At 38.2% G+C, this 23,588-nt stretch overlaps 1 protein-coding gene across 7 annotated transcripts in view; it reads right to left on the bottom strand.

Moving 5' to 3' along the window:
• Positions 1-22,544, bottom strand: part of SLIT2 (slit guidance ligand 2) — a 260,033-nt gene extending 237,489 nt beyond the window's left edge. For 6 of the 7 annotated variants that reach the window (XM_075259802.1, XM_075259816.1, XM_075259824.1 and 3 more), the window contains exons 1-4: positions 21,665-22,385; positions 19,445-19,516; positions 18,458-18,529; positions 5,233-5,304 (exon numbers count right to left, since the gene is read on the bottom strand). In XM_075259802.1, coding sequence (XP_075115903.1) covers positions 5,233-5,304; positions 18,458-18,529; positions 19,445-19,516; positions 21,665-21,870 — 422 coding nt within the window. In that variant the 5' untranslated portion in view covers positions 21,871-22,385. Of the gene's footprint in view, positions 1-5,232; positions 5,305-18,457; positions 18,530-19,444; positions 19,517-21,664 lie in introns of all 7 variants that reach the window. The other variant, XM_075259851.1, reaches the window with a different exon arrangement.
• Between the last annotated feature and the right edge of the window lie 1,044 nt (positions 22,545-23,588).

Raw genomic sequence — 23,588 nt, 5'->3', positions numbered from 1 at the left:
GCAGGGAGGGGGGATAAGATGTAAAATCCTCCATTGTAACTGGTAGATTCTATGTCTAATCTACATATACATGATAGCTTCTCAGTGTGCTGAGAAGTGAGGTGGCTGCGTCACAGAAATTTATATAAATCAGTAAGTGTCAGCATATTATTTGGCTTAGTGGTTAGAGTAAGAGTGTAATTTTTAGGATTATTTTTTAATATCGATAAAAACAATGAATAAAAAAAAACAAAACAAAAAAAAAACAATTGTAAAAATTATATTTAACCTAAAATGTAATTCTTAAATAAAATATTTTCTAATGATACATCTTTCATATCTTCGCAGATCAGCGGTATTATTTACTGTCAGAAAGATGACTATCAGCTACGTCACAGTGGGGCTGGAGATATCGGTGCCGTTACTTTCAGTATCAATATCCCTTCCACTGTCAGAAGGGCAGGCTTTACAGTCTTGCGTCAATGTTGGGCTGTGAGGAATGTTCCCCGACAGTAAAAGGCTATGAAAGAGTACTGTCTGGGGGAGGAGGGGGGTTAATCTTGCAGCTCAGCGATGATACTGGAAGAGGGGGGTAAATGATACAGCCCGGCGATGATGCTGGGCTGTAAGGCCTGCCCTTCTGACAGTGGAGGGAAATTGGTACTGAAAGTAACGGTACCCATATTTCCGTCACCTGGGCAACGTCAAAATAGAGGCGTTTATTTTGGCCAACCCCTGTACAAAGAGGCAATAGTGAACCTTAGAGGTTTTTGGGTACCTTACTGAAGGTCAGTGCGGCTACTATAGGAGGCTATAATACATGTGCGAGTAAGAGGACTGACTTGACTTATTACCTCTATGATTGAACTATGGGGATCAGTTGTGTTGGTTACAGTAATATATACATGTTATATTGAAAACCAAGAGAATATGGACCCTATATGATAACCATTTTCATAGATATTCTGTGTGGCCTACCATATAGCATTGATCCCGCCGTATTTCTAATGCATCTTTAAAAGCAGAGATGTGCTTTTAGCAGATATTTGTTTTATGGTCTGATCAGCAATAACCCTTGGGCAGAGGAAATCTAATACCGCAGATGCCATAGTTCTGTGTCCTCATTCTTTGTAGACTGGATTCCCTTTAATGTACTATCCTGTATACCACTGAATAGCATTATGAAATGTAATATTGAGGCTGGCCACACCTGATGTCAGCACATTGGAAGTCAATTACTAAGAGCACATTTCAGACCCAGTTATGCGGGTTTGCTAAACTCTCTGTGATTCAGACTTGGTGCAGATGTTAATTCTTGGTACAGATGTTGATTCTTGTGTAAAAGTCTCGCTATGTCACACCATAGTCTACCTCTGCGCTATAGGGCGTCACGTACCCAAAATATAAAAAACACTTACAAATATGTGACTTCCCTCTTTTGTGAAATTCTCTGTCCTAGTGACCTGAATGGCAAACCCGCCATGTTACTTAGAATACACACACACACATATACATATATATATATATATATATATATATATATATATATATATATATATATATATGTATATATACATACACACACACACACAATGGAGGAAAGTTAGCTAAAACTATCAATATTAGTGGAATTGCCCCACAGTATATTTTGTGACGGGTGTCTTGGCTTTCTCCCAATGGCGAAATTTGGATTTCAACATTCCTGTTCCTTTGTTCCTACATTATATTAGTGGTGCAAGAGGCTTCTAGCTATTAAAGGGGTTGTGCAGAACATTCACAACATGGCTGCTTTCTTTTTCTCAGGAAGTGACACCCTAGGTCACAGGGCCATGCTGCAGCTCAATCTGATTCATTTCAATGGGAAGTGGATATGGCATTGCCATGTGACCAATAGAAGAAGAAAGCAGGCATGTTTTCTAGTATTGCACAACCCCTTTAAGAGTATATGGCCACTTTTAGTTATGCCCCCAATCTAGCTGCCTAGATTTATCTGAAGACCATTGGCTCATCCTGCTACCTTTGCTGGAATTTACTCAAAAACATAAAGGTGGCCATACATATTAACTGTAAGATGGTCATACATGGGGGCACTGACTCGCCCTCCTAATACAGGGTTATGGACAAGTACTGTCAGGAGGGGTGTTCCTCACAGCTCAGCTAGACTGTCAGGAACACCCTTCTGACAGTGGGCAGACATCAGTGCTGTTATAACAGTACTGATAACTCATCCACCGGGGCACATAACAGGAAGGTGCACTGTCCGCTTTCTAGCAGTATATAAAACCGTGTGTGCCTGAGGACATGAAAGGTCCTCTATAATATACATTATATGACATGACGTTCTTGTCAAAATTGGAACTTGCTGAAGCTCCCCAGATGACAGATGTTGGGGGATAATACATCTGCCCGATCCTTTGGTTCACTGGAAAATAAGCCGCCAGAGGAGTCTGCGAGTGGTTTTCTCCCTTCTCCCTGCACTGGCTATGGGGATGTCAGGCATTAGCTGTCGACTGACAGCCATCTACAATGTATGGGCTGCATTAGCTCTGAATCAATGCCACTATTTCTTCTTCCTACCTGCTCTTACAGCTTTGTGTTAACCTTTGTCCTATATATTCCATTGTCATCATGGGCAGGAATGTAGATAAAGATCAGGAGGAAGACATGTGAGGATTTAAAAGGTGCATCTAATATGAGCTCACCGCTGAGATATTGTGCCATTCATCTCCATGAACACTTCATCTGTAAGGAATTCTGTTTGTTTTATAGACAAAAGTTTTATTTAACAGGAAGGAAATATAAATGCCGCCAGGTGGCCATTGAACCTGGCACAATTTTCAGGGTTGGTTCATTACTTATTACTTATGTATCACTGATAGGTCAGTGCTGTATACATAAGGTTTAGGTTCAGGTTTACATTGGATTTGGCACCCATTAAATCCAGAGGGCTCCCATAGACAACAGAGAGCCCTGTGCAAGGACATTGGACCTTGTTTATCAAGATAATAAGACAGTTTTTGACGACTAAGCTCCGATTGGTTTATATGGGCACACAACACGATTTAGGCTGAAGCCCCATGTTGTGAAATCGCAGCGTTTTACAGCATCTGCAAAGTGAGCCTGGCTACTCCCATCCACACATTGCAGAAAAGCTGCAGTATGTCAATTATACCTACAGAAATGCTGATGTATTCTGTATAGGTATAATAAGGGCAGAGAGTCCGCAGGGAAAAATCGCTACGAAATCGCAATAAAAAATGAAGCGAAAAAAATGCAACGCATTTAGTAATTATTTATGATATGGGTAATATATAGTTATTTTTATATTTCTGGATGATATGTTCACTCCTGCATTTACCAGGCTCCTGGCCATACTATACAAAACACGGGCAATTCATGTGTTCATCATGTCACATAAAACGATACATATCAAGTCCATGTCACAGAACAAGGGAGTGTCATGACCCAAGAAAAGGGTCTGGCATACTACAAAAGGGCCAGTGCTTTAGAAAAAGGGAGAAGGTGGCCATATAACCAAACCAAGAACAAAACTAGTCAAGTATAACATATCCCTAAACAATTTGGAAAAATAAGAAATATTATATATACTAAAACAGGTGATTATCAAGCTCATGACCCTCTAACAAAAAATTTGTGACTACAAACCATAACATTCATTTGCTCCATACCATCCTATAGGCAGTAGAGAGATGTCAACTGGTTTTACATAGGTAGTGAGTCACATTTTTACTGGAGCCCTATGTGGTAGCATGTGTTAGACATATAGCATATCCACTCCTGAATCCAGTACTCCTGACTTGCACCATACTTCACCTGTCAATGATCACATGGTTTACATGGACTATAAGGCAACAGATTTATAGGGAGTCTGTTACCAGAATCCAGCATAAACAGACATATCTCGGCATCGGAGGCAGCAGGTCAGCCATATCTGCGGGGCCGAGTTGATATGCTGGATTTCTGGTGAAAGACCCCCTTTAAGTTCACATAAGATAAGTGCATATACTGACCCCACACAGTAGTATAAGCAATCACGTCTGTAAATTAGCCACATATATGTGGTTACATATAGACAAGTAGTCTAAGTACTGTACTTTGAAACTTTTATAAGGATCACAATTTTGCCTGTATTCATGGAGAATTTCAGGTTATCATACAGATATAATAATCCTGTACCCAAATGACATAACAGAAATGTAATCATTTGTTTCCATAGTACCAATAATCACATATCGTGTGTATGTATCCAGAAACCGTAGGACGCAGTAATGACTACGGCTGGCACACAGCTATATATACCCGACAATTGCACCGAAATGAACTCCCTCTCTATGGTAAACCATTTATACACAGCACGAAAAGACAGAAACATTTTACATGAATCTTTTGGGAACCATTGCATAATAGTGCGATTATTCAGGCCAGTCCTCAAGAGTAAAACCGTGCGAATTTCAAGCGGAAACTTCACAACACACAAATGGATGTCAGTGACATCAAATCCTGCTGACTAGAGACTCACTAAGCAGATCTAGTCATTAAAATATTAATATTCTGTTACAGGAGACTGTGTTCAATGCATTCCTACAATGTGTATACGTTTAATACGAAGAGTGGTTATACAGGGGTTGTACAGGATAATTAGCAACCTGTGGGGTGGTCGGGGTGGGTGTAAAAGCAAAAAAAATACAAAGCTAGAGCAGGATCAGTGAGGTCTCTCACATATGGTCCTTCAGTGTCCACTGAGGTCACCGATTTGGATTGGGGACTGGGAGTGGACACTGGATCATCGGGACACCCCACAGGTTGTTCCAAATCGAAGACAACCCCTTTAACACACTCCAAGTTTGGACAGATCCAAAACTGGAACCCATTGATGCAGTTATCGGTGGCAATCTGGTCCATTGTAGAGCGCTTTTACTACATTAGTATGTAACGTCTCCTATATGCCACATCTTTTCAAATTTCATCAAAGATCCAGCCATTGGTTTAATGAATGAAGCTTCTTACAGATATTTGGGTTGCTTCCTGATTTCTGACTCACACAGAAATATTTTTACAAGATCCATAAAATTCAGTGATTTGTGAAATTTCATTTGTAACGTGCAGAGTATTGACAAAATCAACAAATTTAGCCTTCAGAATAAAATTAAAAACATTGACTAGGCCCAAAATGCTGTAATATGAAACGTAACAATTTGGTGAGGCATACGATAAAACGGAAGGTGTACTTACAGTCTGTAGAGTTTTGGCGTTCCAAGAAAAAGCAATTCTGGAAATACCTGAAGATTATTACGATTTAAACGCCTAAAGAGAGAAAAAGGAGAAGATTATAACACTGGACAATAGCCAAACTATATTAGGTTTGTGTACTACAAGAATAGGGACATATGTCCATATAACAGCTCCATACAGTCCCCATATAATTCTTGCACACCCTTCAGCTTCCAGATTCACCCTAGTCAGTGTCTCAGAGTAGGCCACACAGTATAAAAGAATAATGTTGAGTTACAGAGTCCTCATAACGGCACAATATAGGGGGAGATTTATGAAGACTGGAGTATTCAATGTCAGTCACCATATCTCATACGTTGCCAAAGCGTGCACCTTCACATTCAGCTAAAACTGAAACTTCTTTCACATCATAGCTGTCATAGATTTCAGGCATCATTTACTGTAGTAAACTGGTGTAAATGAGCATAAATTTGTTGTGGCCAGTGACCCTGCCAATGTCAAGCCCCATCATCATGTCAGGAAAATGGTGAGGGCAGCGCAAATAGAAAAAAGTAGAAACTTTGCAAAAAAAATCTGACTTTTTCATAGCTTGAATTTCAGAAAACTGTCATACATGGCTTACGCTGGGTTCACACCAGCGTTTGGTGTCCGTAGTCAGGTTTCCGTCTTCTGCCAGCAGAAGACGGAAACCTGTCAAGCCGGGTGCGGCCGTGAGCGCTGGTGAGCGTTTTGAACTCTCTGCGGCGAAACCATTTTTTTTTTAAACTGGACACAAAGTCCTGCATGTCCGACTTTGTGTCCGGTTAAAAAAACAAACAAACAGTTTCACCGCGGAGAGCTCAAAACACCCACCGGCGCTCACGGCTGTACAATTTTCAAACCCATTCAAATGAATGGGTTTGAAAAATGTGTGCAGGTTTCCGTCTCTGCCCAGTTTCGGGCAGGAAACGGAACCTGTATGAACGGAGACTGGGTGCAGATGTGAACGAGCCCTTAATAAACCTCCCCCATAGTGCTCACATGATTGTGTTATTTAATGGACAACCAACACTATAAAGTCCACGGATAACAGTGCCAAATGGTGACCACATAACACCATATAATAATAGCAGTAAATAACATAACCGCTGAATTAGTATTAGTGTACCCGTTACTATGTATCATTCACTGCTCTGCTCACTACCGCCTTCAATGAGTTGGCAACTGGCTGTCTAAGCTGATCCATGGGCAATGATGTGATTACATTACATCACAAATCCTAGTATTCTATATAGGACCCTATTGTAAATCTGTATACCTCTGATATCAAATGGATGCATGGAGTATTCCATCAAATGCTACATTACAGAGCTATTATTCCCTTCAAAGATTGCTTAGAAGAGAGAACGTTTCTAGAGATGAGCGAGTACTGTTCGGATCAGCTGATCCGAACAGCACGCTCGCATAGAAATGAATGGGCGTAGCCAGCACGCGGGGGGTTAAGCGGCCGGCCGACGTCAAAGCGGAAGTACCAGGTGCATCCATTCATTTCTATGGAGCGTGCTGTTTGGATCGGCTGATCCCAACAGTACTCGCTCATCTCTAAACGTTTCCAATACCTTTGTGCAAGAAAACTGAAAACTGCAAGATACAGTGAAACCTCTCTAAGGCTAAAGCCCCACGTAGCGGGCTACAACCAAAAAGCGCTGCAAGAAAAACCTCGTCTGAAACATATATCGTTTTTTCTCGCAGTGCTTTTCACAGAAAGTCTCCAGAGTTTTTCTGAGCAGACTTTCTGCTTCCATTATACCTATAGGTAAACTGACGGTGTTTCTGTAGGTATAATTGACATGCTGCGTTTTCCAAAAACACAATAGTTTTGTAAACTGCAGCTGGGCACCAAGGCGAATATTTGACATTTGACTATTACTCCAGCAGGTAATGGAGAAAAAAAAACAAAAAAACATCAGGGGCCTGAGTGGCCCCCTAATGTCCAGGGCCCTGTGGCAGCCGCTACCGCTGCTACCCCAGTAGTCAAGTTAGTGAATAAACCAAATCAAGCAACAAATTCTACGAAAGTATGTCAATAAGGTAAAGGAACAGATGACATGTTATTACAGTCAGGGAATTTCCTCCAATACAGACTAGTGTAGATCATTTTGTATTTTACATTGGTCTACGCCAGATATATGAATTATTAGAGCCCTATCCAGCAGAACAATGCATGCCTTAAAAATGCCAGGAATGTCTGCTTGGAATTTTGCCCCCCAGCTAAACAATGAATAAAATTAAAGAACAGGGCAACGAGAAGAGGCAAAGGTAAAGAGTAAGACCCCATTGCCTGGACAAACTACTTCATCCCAATCCATTCTGGGCTGTAAGGAGAACCCAGCGAACGCTCTCGAGGAGGGATGCGAACAAAAATAGACATGGGAAAAATAAACAGCCTTTCTGGCTGGGAATTTGTGAAAAGGTCTGGAAAGAGTTTCTCACCATCATTTCAAATTAATGTCCACAGAAGGAGATCTACTAGTCTCCATGGCATAGTGTGCTATACGCTGCAAGCTTTAAGGAGCTGCTCTGATTGATGCTAATGGTTCAAGCAAAATTCATTTACTGAGCAGGCACGCCAGCATTGTGCTGTGTCACTAAGATAGATAGATGGAAGGATAGATAGATAGATAGATAGATAGATAGATAGATAGATAGATAGATAGATAGATAGATAGATAAAAGAGATGATAGATAGATAGATAGATAGATAGATAGATAGATAGATAGATAGATAGATAGATAGATAGATAGATAGATAGATAGATAGATAGATAGATAGATAAAAAAAAGAACAAGATCAGTTAAATAAATAATATGGGTACAACATAATATGGGTACACATTCTAAGAGCAGCAGACGCTTGGACAATTCAATAAAAAAGCAAAAAGTAGGTCAGAACGCCAATGTATCTGAAGAAAATAGCAGACATTTAGATCCCAAGTATGGTGTTTCAGTCCAAGGAAGAACTTGAGAAAGGTCCTGTCTGAACTGAAAAGTTGCAGTTGTGCATTGGTTAATAAACATCCACTTTTTTCTTCACTTACTTTTTTTTTTTTTTTTAAAGGTAGATAGATAGATAGATAGATAGATAGATAGATAGATAGATAGATAGATAGCATGGAATATAAGAAAGTAAGATGGCTACTCATGGGGTAAGTCTCAGTTCCCTAAAGGTACAGTAACGTTCAAACAGAGTTTTTTGGTCAGGAATTTGGTCAGGAAACTGTCTCAAATTCCTCCTCCAAAAAACGTCTCACCCTATAGTCCTATGATGAGGCATTTTTAGAAGGAGGTATTTGAGTCAGTTTCCTGACCAAAAAAACTCCATGTGAACGCAGCCTTAGTTACTGGGCAGGCATTATTATTGTTTATTTATATAGCACCATTAATTCCATGGTGCTTTACATTTGGGGGTTACATACAATACACAAAATATACAGGTAGATATAATATTAACAATGACTGACTGGCACAGTGGGGTAGAGGGCCCTGCCCGCGAGGGCTTACAATCTATGAGGGAAGGGGGGTAGAGACAGAAGGAGAGGGGGAGACTGTACAGATGGCAGTGCGGTGATAGTGTTATTGGAGGTTGTAGGCCTTCCTGAATAGGTGAGTCTTCAGGGCCTTCCTGAATCCTGTGATTGTGGGGGTCGGTCTTATGTGTCTTGGTAAGGAGTTGCAGAGTTTGGGGGATGTACGGGAGAAATCTTGGAGACGGTTGTGTGAGGAGCGGATGAGAGCAGAGCGGAGTAGGAGGTCATTGGAGGATCTGAGGTTACGTGTGGGCAGGTAGCGTGAGATTAGTTCAGAGATATATGGAGGGGACAGGTTGTGGATGGCTTTGAATGTTAATGTTAGTAGCTTGAATTCAATTCGCTGGGCTATGGGTAGCCAGTGGAGGGACTGGCAGAGGGGAGCAGCCGATGAAGATCGGGGGGAGAGGTGAATTAAGCGAGCAGCGCAGTTTAAGGTGGACTGGAGGGGGGCGAGGGTGTTTGCTGGGAGTCCATGGAGAAGGGTGTTGCAGTAATCTAAGCGAGAGATTATGAGGGCCTGGACGAGCATCTTAGTGGTTTCAGGGGTGAGGAAGGAGCGGATTTGTTGGATGTTCTTGAGTTGGAGGTGGTAGGAGGTGTTGAGGGTTTGAACGTGTGGCTTAAAGGATAGGTCGGAGTCCAGGGTTGCCCCAAGGCATCGGGCCTGTGAGACAGGGGTAATTGTGGTTCCATTAACTGTGATAGATGGGTCAGGTGGAGGGGCCATACGGGGTGGGGTGAAGATGATGAACTCTGTTTTCTCCATGTTGAGTTTGAGAAAGCGAGAGGACAGGAAGGAGGCTATGGCCGCTAAACAATCTGGAATTCTGGCCAGCAGGGAGGTGATGTCTGGTCCAGAGATGTATATTTGGGTGTCATCGGCATAGCAATGGTATTGGAAACCATGAGATTCTATGAGTTGGCCCAGGCCAAGGGTGTAGATGGAGGCATGCCAGTATTGCAATGTATTACTAAGCTAGATAGATATTAGCTGGCAGATAGATAGATAGATAGATAGATAGATAGATAGATAGATAGATAGATATTTTTGGAGAACTGATATTTTTGTACATTTTCAAGTTGGATATCTACCCATTACAATTACCCTTGACTGTCTACATTGATGCTCTTTTTTTCTTTTTAGATAGATAGATAGATAGATAGATAGATAGATAGATAGATAGATAGATAGATATTAGTAAAGTTTCTTCTTGCATCCTTAGGTCACTTTAGCAGATGTTGCTCCAAATATTGTGTGACCTCCGGTTGTCATTCAGAAGATATGTATTCATTATATGGCAATAGAACATGATGGTTCTGTTCACTATCATTTAGTTTAGGCTCTCAGTCATCACATACTGATAAAATGTACAAAATCCTTGACTATGAGCATCTTTTTGAGAAAACGTATCATAAAATGCATTCTCTTTACACGTACTGTATATGTCTATTGATTATTTCCATGGACACTTAACTGTAAAAAAAAAATCTAAAGTAGGATTACGGTTTTGTACTGAAGATATAGTATTATTTTTGGTATTGATTCCATGACCTCTTTTTCGCTCTTCTGCACACAAAGGCATGCAGTCCATTCGATAATGCTCACATATGTGATCTAACGTTTGATAGACTCTTGAAACGGATTTCTCTTATTAGATTTCCAAAACTCTTTGTACGAAAAATTGGTCCTATCGTTGGCCTTTGTTCACCACATTCAATCATATAAAAAAGTTAAGAGCCGCTTGTCTTTTCACTTGGGAATATACGCAAGGTCTTTTCTCCGTCACCCTTGTTTAGAGAGTGCATGAAAAGAACTATATTTGTAATGTATCTCTAGGTTGCCTTAGAAATGGTTCTGAATTCCAGGGTCCCAAGGAGATGAATTGGTTGTCAGATAACAATGTACCTCCATCAGATGGACTTGGCAGTTGTAAACAAAAGGGATTCTTTCGACTTTTCCTCACAAATATGAAATATTTACTCTCGGCCAACAGCTGGGAACTGCTATAAAAGAACTGTTCATATAGAACTTGGTATCCATTCAAGAAACCAAAATCTTCTGTCCTTCTCTTCACAGTTCTCAGACAGTGACTTCTTAAAGAGATCTAAGTGGACTCCATGACAAAAGGAATGACAAACCATGATGTTACTGGCTCAGCATGGTTATAATAGTAGCTTGGAAAATGGATATCATAAAATACAAAACCCTATTTCAAGAGGGAGAAAGAGTAAAAGTAGGGTTAGTATATTGGGAGTTGTCTAAGTATAAAGTGTGGGTCCAATGGATCCCACCAAAATCAGGAAGATCATCTGGCAGATGTCACCCCTCCTCAACAGGTATTACTGAAAACTTTAATATGTGCCCAAAATGCAGAAGATATAATTGGAGATGATTTAAAGAAGTAGAAAAAAATGAGGCAATTGCCCATAGCAAACAATCCAGTTGCCATCTATCCTTTTAAAATTAAAATATTAATCTGATTGGTTAACAGAGACCAACAGTGAGCAAGGGTTGTAATGGTTGTATTGATACATTCTTTGATCATGACTGATAACATAGAGCAACACTGAGCAACAGTGAGTGACATATACATCTATATATGTAATTCTATGATAATAGCTGATAACAGAGTTAGTGAGTACAGCAATCCTCTGATAATCGTGTATGTCAGTGAGGCTATAAAGAATGAAGGACCTGCAAGCTTCTATTCACTAATAGAAGTAATGTGAGTGCTGTCCCCTGATAACGGCTGATAATAGGGAACAAAAGTGAGTGAGTACTGCAATCCTCTGATAATAGTGTACGTCAGTGAGGCTATTAGGAATGAAGGACCTGCGAGTCTATAATATGGGTCATGTGAGTGCATTCCTCTGATGACTGATAACAGGGAACAAAAGTGAGTGAGTACAGCAAGGGTTGTATGGTTGTATTGATACATTCTTTGATAATGACTGATAACATAGAACAACAGTGAGCAACAGTGAGAGTGTTATATACATCTATATATGTAATTCTCTGATAACAGCTGATAACAGAGTGAGTGAGTACAGCAATCCTCTGATAATGGTGTATGTCAGTGAGGTTATTAAGAATGAAGGACCTACAAGCTTCTATTTACTAATAGAGGTTATGTGAGTGCTGTCCACTGATAATGGCCAATAACAGGGAACAAAAGGGAGTGAGTACTGCAGTCCTTTGATAATAGTGTATGTCAGTGAGGCTATTAGGAATGAAGGACCTGCGAGTCTATAATAAGGGTCATGTGAGTGCGTTCCTCTGATAATGAACCACATTAATAGTAGTTAAAGAAGTTCAAAAACCGTATCATTTCCAGTTGACACAAGATTAAGAATTGTATCACCAGCATATGACTGAGATCTACAGTATATCATACAATAGACATTGGGCAGAACTATCTCTCATACAGTAAATTAGAAGAGCCCATCAAGTTCAACCATTTATACTCCCAAACTGCACTTATTTCAGAAGAATGTAAAAGCCAATCTTGAAACGCATAGAGCAATCTGAATTAAATTGGGGGGAAAAATCTGACCCTTGATGATCTAACGGTTTGCTCATAAAAATTCTACAGCAGAAGATATAATGGGAAATTTGGATCAGACATACTGAATTTCATCAAGTCCAATCCTTCGGGTGAAAGGACACTTTTACATGGCAGCATTTTGGTCAGCGTTTTGCATCAGTATTTGTATGCCAAAACCAAGAGTAGGTCCAAAACACAGAAAAGGTAGAAATCTGACCAGATGGACACTGGCCAGAATACTGTGAAAGTAGGCCAAAATAATGGTTTGATGGTGGGTGGTCCTCATTGAAATGAATACTCTAGAATGATTAAGAAGATTTCCTACTAGGTTTTGGCCAACTAATGCAGTATCTTATATCTACAGCCAATATTACCTATATACTATATGTATCAATATAAGAATTATATCCATTGTTACCATGGATGGATCACCAATACGCAACAGAGAAACATTCCCACTATGAATGGTCCATTCATAATGGTCAATGTGAAGTACAGAAGGACAAAAAAAAAAAAAAGAGAATAAATATAATAACAAGTATATAAAACACTATTCCATACACAGCTGGAAACCAACAGGTTCTTCTAGAAAAAAAACTGACTCTCAGGTCAGTGCAGTAATAAAGACACATGTGAGGAGATCGCAAGGGTTGGAACTGCTGGCAGACATTGTCCAGGCCACTTCATTTGACTGACCTGCCTATGTATGAAACACATGAGAAAGTGCTGGAAGCTTAAAGCTGCACCGTACAATAGCGAACAGCAGGACATATGACGCATATCAACGATTTTAAGCCACACTTCTTTCCTTCAGTAAAATCATATCAACAAGGGTGCTACACTCTCCGAAATTGTAATTTCCTGACAACACGCCTGCCTCATGAACTGTACCATATTAAAAAGTCAACTACTAGGGAACAGATCATAAGGAGACAGGGTGGGCACAATGGTTTCTAGTGAAAGTTATGGAGATACATTTGTATTTGCATTCAAAACCAATATCTTGTATCTAAAACCATATAATGGTAGACTCTACAATTATGCCAAAGTTCTGGCAGGATATAACACCTCCAAACCCAAACAGAGCTAAACTGTGCTTTGGACCTATAGAATCCACCCATGGAAAACCACCAACAATCCCTTTGGAGACAAAAAAGTTAGAATGTATCAAGCTTTATATAGAACACTACTATGGTAGGCAACACTTCAGTTATTGGCTTGGTTTATAGGGTCTACCATCATTTGGATAAAAGTTTGGTACCACTTTTAAGTATATGAGCCTGAGATGAAACAACCCATGGACTATAGTGGGTCAAGAGAACACAACCTCTTTAACATTTTTATTGGACAGCTTGTTCTCTTTAATGTCCAAAGGGGCACAAAATGAAGTTCATCTTGCTCATTCAATACTGGACCTTTTAACCGGTTGGGCCAGCAGCTTTTCAGCATAAGTCTTCATGCGTTTGTCATTCAGCCAGTCCAGTATCCTTCAAGTGATTCCTAAAGGGGTCTTCCAAGACTAAGATATTAATGACCTTTCCGTCAAATAGGTTAGTAATGTCATATAGGTGGGATTCCGACACTTGGGACCCCTACCTATCATCTTTAAAACGTGATCAATCAGTCTTATGTCGCATGGCCTGTGACTCAAAAGCCTCCTCGATCAGCTGATCTGTGGAGGTCCCAGGCGTTGGAGCCCCTACCAGTTTAATATAGATGACTTAATTTAAATACAGATGGATGACAGAAAAAGGCTTTAACCCGTTTATGCCTAGAGTTCCATTATTGGAATGGCAGCCTCATAGCACACAACTCAAAAATTTCAACCTCCGGCATAAGTGGGTTAATATACTTCACAGCTCTGATGGACTATATGCCCTCTCTGGTCTTTTTGAAGTGTACTATAAATAGGTCATTCCCTGTGTGTATCTTTGCAGGTAGTATGACACCAATACTAGAGGGTGAAGAAACAACTTGAATAAGTGATGGATTATCCCATTGCACCACTAAACACTCATATTGACCTATTGGCAATTACCTGCCCCTTATGTAGAACCTATACGACTTCATGAATAAAATGTAACTTTTAATTGTTAAATTTATGTAAGAATCAAATTAGATCGTCCAAAAAATATTTTAAAAACCCCGAAGTTAGTGGCAGAAAAATTTCATCCCTAGAGGGAGGTGGGGGATTCTAAGATTTCACAAATAACTTGATCCAAAGTGTGAGGAATCCAATCCTGTAACAATATACTGTACATATATAATCCTGCGTATAATAATTTTGATCAGACTAAAATAACAAAAATTTTCCCCAAAAATAATTGGCGTCGTAAGGGATATGGGACAAGTCTGGGCAGTACCGATGGTTGGGATTTTTGATCCTATTGCCCTGACACCACTGCCAATTTTGTCGGAGTAATAGTCTCACTAAGGCAATGTTCTATGGTCAATCTTTATAAGAGACAGCTAGGGTCCAAAAACCAGATCAAAGAAATAAGACGGTAAACGCTATTATTAGGCTTGTGCAAATTTCAGACTTATAGTCTGCTATTACACAACATTAGATATACTAAGGGCTAATCCATAAATCAATGCCATAAATCAACCTGCTTATGGGAACACAAAGTGAGCAGATTATCTTCTAGTAGATAAAACAGCACAGACACATCTATACCTACAGCACGAACCACATAAATATGGGTTCTCATTTGCTCTGGACAGATTGAGAAACTCTCTCACAGTAGACGCTTCAAAGCTAATATGACAAATTTCCCCTCAAGCATAAAATGCCCCTATATGGGGTAGCGTATTTTGAAACTATAAGTCTAAGGAATGTACCACACAGGCTGTTGTGTGAAAACACAATGAAAAGACCCAAGAATATATTATTTTTAGAAACTAAGTGCATTGTGTATTTATGTGTTACTATCAGTAAGTACAACCAGTATACAATACCAATAAGATAAATATACAGCTAAATATCAATATATGGAATTAAAATTTGGTCATAGACATTAGATTTTCATCAGCCAAAATCAAACAGACCAATGGTAGAATTTAGTTTGCCATTCATGCTGGAAATCTTCCAAAATACCATATAAGCCAACTTACGCAGAGTCCTTCATCAGAATCCCTTTTGTTAGTGTTGATTTTGGGATTGTTCATATGAATGATCCCATCACCTATTGGGCAGTCACATGACAGCCATCCAAGACCTAAAGTGTATGGCTAGCCTAAGATATCCATAAACATCAAAACTAAAGCTCTAAAGTGTATGGCTAGCCTAAGAAATACATAAACATGAAACTTGGTTGAATCCAAATCAGGATTTTCTGAAATTTTGTAAAATTTATTTAGTTTTTTTAGAAAATATAGTTCCAATTCTCAAATTTAGTTCAAATTTCTTTAGGCATTCTGGTGGCAAAAATATCATGCCTCCATACTCCATGTTATGTTATAAGTCAAGCAATGGCTCTGGAGGAGAAAGGGGCAGATGTATTATACCTTGTATGCCAAGGCATGAAAATCATAAATTTCAAAATTTATGGAGAAAATCCATGTTTTGCACAAATAAATTGTGACTTCTTGATTTCTGGACAGCCCTCGCCACTTTCTTAGACTTATCATTTACATTATGTAAATTATGTTGAATATATACACTAGATATTACCTGCCATACATTTACCTTCAGTGGCACAACCTAGTGGACAGTGCACCTTATTTATGTGCTTCATCACATATGGGGTGCAATCTCCATCAGATCAGGGGGCGATGAAGACTGGCATTGTTAAATCCGCCCTAATATGTCTAAAACATGGCATCCAGTGGAGCATATGGAAGCCAACAGATAAAACACTATGGGGTGGATTTATTGTGCTTCTTATGTCATACAAGGCATAAAAGGTTGCAATTTTTGTGTGCAAATCAGATTTTTGTGCAAAAAATTGTTGCTTTTTAATTTCTGCACTACCCTCGCCACTTTCCTCGAAATGGGGTCATGATGGGGGCATGCGTTGGCCTGCTCCATCGACTCTTCACACCAGCTATTTTCCTCCAGTTGCATGGCGTGGTGGAAACATTGGCCTCTTATTTAGGAGTCACACCCTCAAATGACAACGGGGCTATGACTGTCACTATGTAGCAAGGAGTTTAAACCAAGAATGACCATATATGGACTGGTTAAAAGCTGCACAGAGCATATATTATTTTGAGATTTTTTTTGAGCCTTAAATGATTTATATCAATTTTTATGAGAATTTTTTTATTTTTATTTTTTATTTATTTATTTACTTTTTTTCAGCTTTGACTTCCCTTTCCGCTGGGCAGCTGGGAAATATGTGAATCACAAGAGGAATTCTAAAAGCAACACCCATGAAAACAAACATTAGACTACTGTGCCGGTAGCCTTTATACGTATACTATCTTTCCATAATCACACTTTGCTGTCATGTACAGTATAGCTCTTATCTGGGACATGGCAGGAATGTCTACATTTGAACATTGCTGTATCGATGACATCACTTCAAAACATGGAGAAAAACAAAGAAAATTTGTCTCCAAAAACAAATCAAGGATCTCCACCTTCTAATACAACAACCACATAGAAAAACTGTATCAAGGGATCTGTTCATTTCTTAGACATTTGACAAACACAACAGAACTTCATGTGATAACAGTGGGGACTGGCTCTATGTATGATTGTTGACTATTACCTGGCACCACTAGAAAGACAAGATTGACCTCCATGTTAAATGATTTTATGATACAAGGTCAATTCAGGAAATTCCAAAGTTAAACAAAGGATCAAGCATGTTAAAATACAACATGCCAGATACACATCACCCACCATATCTGCCAATATCAGGAAATGGTCAGAAGGCCCCACAGATATTAGATTGGACCTGGCCAACATGAATGGAATCCGCATGGACAGCACAAATTGCTCGTGGTGGGAGGTTACTGGAAATGATCTAACATCTATAGGACCTATGAGATCCCCTTTGCATCTGTTCATGAAGAGCAAGTTATATCAGACTTATTTGATTTTTCGGACAATTTACCACAACTTAAAACAATCCCCTATCCACAGAATAGGAAATAAGTGACTGAACAGTAGGGATCCAACCACCACCGCCAGGGAAATCAGAAGAATGGGGTCCTGAGTTGCCCAGCTAAATAGAGCAGCGGCCATGCATCTGCTACTGTCTACTGGAGATAGCTGAACAGTATACTTGGCTTCTCTTTGGACATTCCCTAGATATGTATGAAGTGGTAGCACACATGTGAGACCGCCATTTTTTCAAATGGGTGGACTCTTGAATCCCATTGGTCCCCACTAAACAGACACATATTCCCTATCCTGTGAATGCATTTGTGGTATGACCCCAATGATAAACATCATTAGTACTGTCCGTCAACCTGTACAACAATTCTTGCCATCTAAAGGTTCAAGTATTGCTGTCATGGTTGACTCTATATATCTTATATTTCACACTGATCACATTCACATATGTCGACTGTCATTCTGATTATTCATTATCATTCACATTGGCCCATAATCACTGATTTAACTCAAATAAGAGGAGGTAAATAAACCGGCTAATCCAGTTTTGCTGCCTAGTTTCTATTAATTAAGAAAGACAATTTCCTGGAAGACTGCCTTCAACCATGCTAGCTATTTAGGTTTACATAAAGCCTAGTGAAATCCCCTAATTATATGGTAGACGTACTGGCAAAAGAAATGAATTATAATCTGTAATATTCTCAACATAATTTAAAACAGTTATGTTACACTCAATGTGTAACTTGGTAGTTCTGAAGAAAAAAAACAAAAAGTTAAAAAAATTCCTTCCTACATGATAAATTGGATAAAGAAAGCAATTCAACGGGTTTCTCAACTTCAGCTCAGTCTTTTTTTTTTACACTCTTACATAGTGGGGACTTCCATCTTCTAAATATAAACTTCATTGACCTGATTCAGCATTTAGGAAGGCAGAGAATTTTATATACAAATTACGAGTTCCCACTTGGATTATTTAATTTCCGCACTTGGGTAAAAGCTCGGAACGTACTAAGAAAAAGTTAAGTATGTAAATAGAAAGTACTTACAATCTATCCAACTCTTTTAAATCTTGAAATGCTCCCCTTTCAATAGTACTAATCTTATTCTCCATAAGCTGCCTGTAAAAAAAAAGCAAGTGAGGATATGGTTCAGTACACTAATCGGAACAACATCAACGTCACATCACTCTCTATTCTACGACAATGGCCTACAGTTTCATCAATTCACGCATTCCAACTCAAAAATGAAATCTAATGTAAAATTAATTAAGAACCCTCCCAAAAATGTGCCTTCTAATCATTTTCTAAAGTTATTAATATTGGAAAAAGTACCTTGAGTCGAAAACACATAACACAAGTCAAAATCAAAGTTTAAAAAATTTAAAAAAAGAAAAATTTAAAAAAAACTGTAAATTGATACTTTTTGTAGAAATTATACATTGTAAAAAAAATACATTGCTACACCCTTCTTATTGAAAATTGAGGCAATTATATTTTTTTAAAAATGCAAGGATCGTTCCTTGGTGGAACTTGTAATAAACTTCTACCAAAGTTTATCAAAAAATATTCACAAACATCTAAAAATAAGTAGTATTATAAGTATTTATGCCAGATTATTACTGCTTTTTTACTGTTTAATTAAAAACAATAGTGAGTAGAGATAACACTGAGCAGGATACCCTTCACTTCTGTTCAAGTGTTTGCACGCATTGACAATTATAACTAATCACTTTCAGATGACATTTGTTAATAGGATGCATAACTAACTTTCTAAATCTTTCAAGCTGTCTCTAGAATTGAAAAAAAACTTTGTTATTTCGACATATTATTACCCAATATCCAAATACTCCCCAAACTATACGTCATGTTTTCTCATATTCAATGCAATATGAAACTTTTTTTTTACAAATTAAAAGGAAATTTTAAAGTATTTTTGTATTTTTCACCTTCGGAAACATTTGTTAAAAAGTTTATCTTCATAGTTTAGACACTGGAAATGTTCGAAGAATACACACGAGAGTTTAAAATACTTACAAGATGCGCAGATGCCTCAGACCCGCAAAATCTGTCTTGGTTATTCTCGTGAGATTATTTCCATTCAGATCTCTACAACAACAACAAAAAAAGGCGAAAAATATTATATTATGAGACATAAGTAGCGACATTAGTGACTTGTGTATGCTGAGTAATGCCAAAATCTATCAATTTTTTGTACTTTTTTCTTTTTTTTTCTTGTTTTAAAAGTTTCAAACTTTTCTGGCACCAGATCAATATTATCTTCCATGATAACTCCGTTCCAAACTTCACCTGATAAAGCAACACATTTAGAAGCCTTATCTCAAAGAAGGCTCCAAAAGTGTCTTATACAGAGACTCGAAAAAAGACCATCATAAAATAATTCTAGTTAGACATTAAACAAATGTCAACAACCATCAAAGAACTTTTTAATCAAAGTATTTTAATGGGGTTTTTATGACATTGAGATTTAGTTGTATGGATTTAGGACTTGGAAAAACAAAAATGCTATCGTAGTACGAAAACAAAAAATTCTCAGTTTTTATCTTAAAATAATAAAAATTTTTGAAATAAATTAAGGAAAACACAGCAGGAAGGCTGTTTATAGGGTATAATGGCCTGATTTCCTAATACAAACATGCTTGGGTTTAAGAAAAAAAAAGCAGTATCAAGTCTTTGAACTTCAAAAGATTCTTAACTCTACTAAAAAAAAAGTTTAACTCTTGGGATATTTTAAAGGAAATCACCAGCACACTGCTTAAATTAGATAATATGTGTTATTTTAACACTTCTATACCGTCTGCATGGTAACACTTTACCTAGTATCTCAGTTCACCATCTCAAATTAACCTTGTCCTCATGTGGGCCAGTGGAACTAAACCGAATTCCAAATTAACCCCATTGTCATAACAAACTTTTTACATTTTTTTTCTTAAAAAAAAGTTAAAAAGTTTTCGACCATCTGCTTCTTAGTGTTTTTGAATTACTCCCCGACCCTACAATTAAGGCACATTAAAATATCACACCATACCATAATGGATATGCAATTACAATAATCTGTATATTGCTTTGGAAATTAACCCTTTTCTAGCCCCGACTGTCATCAAACATGTAAGACTACCAGATTAGTCTGCCCTGCACAGAAGCCTTAAACAAACAAAAAAGTTTACAAGAGGGAAACTTCCCCAGACAATAGCAGGCAATGACATATTTTCAGTACAATATTATTCAGAGATCATATCTACAAGTCAGGACGTTTCATGCAATATTTGCCTAAACTTTGACTTGTCAACAGCTTAACAAGGGGTAAGATTCCACCGGAGACTACTGACCCGATTTAACCATAAATGTACCTGATAACACAAACTTATGTACGTTACTGGTTCATATCTAGGTAGAGACAAAAAATGACAAGGTCGGTTTTTGATTTCAAAAACTTTCGCAGAATTTTTGCAACCGCTTTAATATTTTCTATGATATTGTTAATAAAAAAAAGTGCTAAAAAGTGCCATTCACACAGCCATGCCAAGTGATGCTGATAAGCTGGACACTTTCTCATTCCCATGATTGACGTCACCCACGCTGTGTAATGTACTCTGCTCTGGTGAGATTTAAGTGCTCTAGTAATGTGTTAGGCAAAGCCAATGCTTGAAGGATTTACATCTGCGCACACTGGGAAACTGTTTCAGGATGAATGATCCTTCGTCCCATGGCTGAAGAGAAGTGGTGCCACCGTGAAGAGAGAGGGCTATTGCGCCATTTGTTATGTCACATCATGCATAAATATTGATGATGGTGGAGCTCAAAAACTGCAAGGACTGTCGAGCCTTAGTGAGGAAAGCATGGTCCACTGAAGGGAGGAATTAGAATTCCAGTCAAATCGAGCATGGCACTTGCCTAATAAAGTCTCTTATGCGCTCATTATCATATTAACGCTATGTTCTCTCCTATTAAGCGATATCATAGATGGTATGGTAATCAGATGTCTTCCCTGGTTATATCCATGTGATGAAGGTTATACTGAAAGACACTACATATATCTGCATGGTGTATGGGTTTGCACAAGGTGTCTCGACTTTCCTTTCTAAATCCAAAAACATATTGGTAAGTTAATCGACTCCCTATAAAATTTTCCTTCGAGAGCATCCAAGACTAAATACTAGATGCCAGAGATTGTAGGTACTGTATATTGTAGATAGGTACTCAACTATATGTATGATAAAGAAGAGATATACTCACAGTCGTTCGGTATTCCTGGGAATGTTGCGTGGTACACTGCGAAGAGCAAGCCCATGACAGTCCACCGTGGTTCCGGTACAAGTGCACTGAGCTGGGCATGGCTGAGGTGCCACTTCACTCAAGATCACCAACACTAACCCCACCGAGATGGACAGCTTCCAGAAACCAATGCCACACATTTTCTTTTTCACAAATCCCAATAACATTTGGTAAAAAAAAAAAATGAAAAAATACCCAACTACAAAATGCCAAAAACTTAGAAGATGTCACAAATAAATTGTTAATGTTTTTCCAGGATGCCAATCGCTCTCGAGTAACTTGTTTTATTCACAAGTTTGCAATCTGGCACAATACTTGCTTATCCAAAATGCATGACTTGCGCACATATCATAGGGCCAAAAAGAAACTTCTCTGCTTTTTTTCCTGAGCTTTTATATTCCCGTCAGTGGACACTGGGTAGAATGTGAATTGTGCCTTCAGCAGCGAGAGCAATCCTCCAGGCAGTGAATGAATTTCTGCATCTCCGCCAGGTTCTCTGCTGTGCCCCTGTATTACTCTGATATCCTTAGGCTTGGTGTACGCAGTTGGTGCCAGGCTGGTATCTGTGCACAGTAAGTTAGTTTCATTGACTGCATAGCATGTCACTCCAGCCTTGTGTATATCCAGAGCATACACTATGCATGCTGCCTCACTGAGCCTGTCTGCTAACTAACTGCACATTGCAGCCTGACCGAGGAGGAGGTTCTAAACAAACACACTGCTCTTAAAGGCACAGCACCTTACACCAGCCACTTCCAAATCTAATAGCATAGTCCCACTTAAACACACAAAACCACATTTCTTTGGAGATGAATGCCTCCTACAGGGCTGCAATGCAATCCGTCACCACCATGGGAAGATCCTCTCTATTGAAAGCACAGGAGGGTTTAGTGGAGGGGGGAGTTCTGATAGGGAGCAGACTTGGAGGCAGAGTCTAAGTCATTTTATTATGCCTGGCTGTTCACCATATTATCCATCTGCCACTCCAAAGTCAACAATGATAGGTCTGCGTGTGATGAACCCTTCTGCAGATCCTGATCAATGAACCAATCTGCTGATCATCAGATGTCTCTGTGCAATGATATACTGGTGTTTGGGCTGATAAAAAGTGTCCCTTTGAACTTCACAAGTCTGTTATTTATCTCTTTTTCTCTTAGATACAGATTTTGTGTGTGTGTGTGTGTTCTGTTTTATACTTTGAATTTTTTTATGCCTTTGTGTAGTATTGTTTTAATATTTTTTAATTTTTTTATTTAAGTTATCTATTCACAGCAGGACTTTTTGGCATAGTTGTATTAGTCTTATACAGTATATTAAGATAAGATAATTCTTTTATGTGTTATGTATTATCTTAATTTATTATATTTATTATATTATTTATTATATTATTTTTTTATGGTTTTTTTGCATTATTTTTATTATTATTGCTGTTATCAAGTCATTATTTGCATATTAATGTATTATTGTATGTATTATTCTTTTTGCTTTATTATTTTTTATTATTATTGATGTTAAGTCATTATTTACATAATAATTTATTATTTTATGTATTCCTTTATTGTATTATTATTATTATTAGTAGTAGTAGTAGTATTGATGTTATCAAGTCATGAATTACATATTAATTTATTATTTTATATATTTTTGTATTATTATTAGTAGTAATAATAATGTTATTAAGTCATTATTTAAATAAATTATTTAATAAAAAAAATTTGCACTATTATTAATTATTATTATTTTACGATTATTGCTGTTATTAAATCATTATTAGGGTTGAGCCGATCTTGAGATTTCAAGATCGTTTTTAAAATCCAATTTTCGATCATTTTCCATCCGATCCCGATCCTTATCACAATTGTGAAATTTGCTTGATCGCCGATGG

The sequence above is a fragment of the Leptodactylus fuscus genome, chromosome 1 (assembly GCF_031893055.1).
Source record: "Leptodactylus fuscus isolate aLepFus1 chromosome 1, aLepFus1.hap2, whole genome shotgun sequence".
NCBI classification, from domain to species: domain Eukaryota; kingdom Metazoa; phylum Chordata; class Amphibia; order Anura; family Leptodactylidae; genus Leptodactylus; species Leptodactylus fuscus.
The sequence above is the reverse complement of the archived record's forward strand: the minus strand, read 5'-3'. Positions and strand labels throughout refer to the sequence as shown.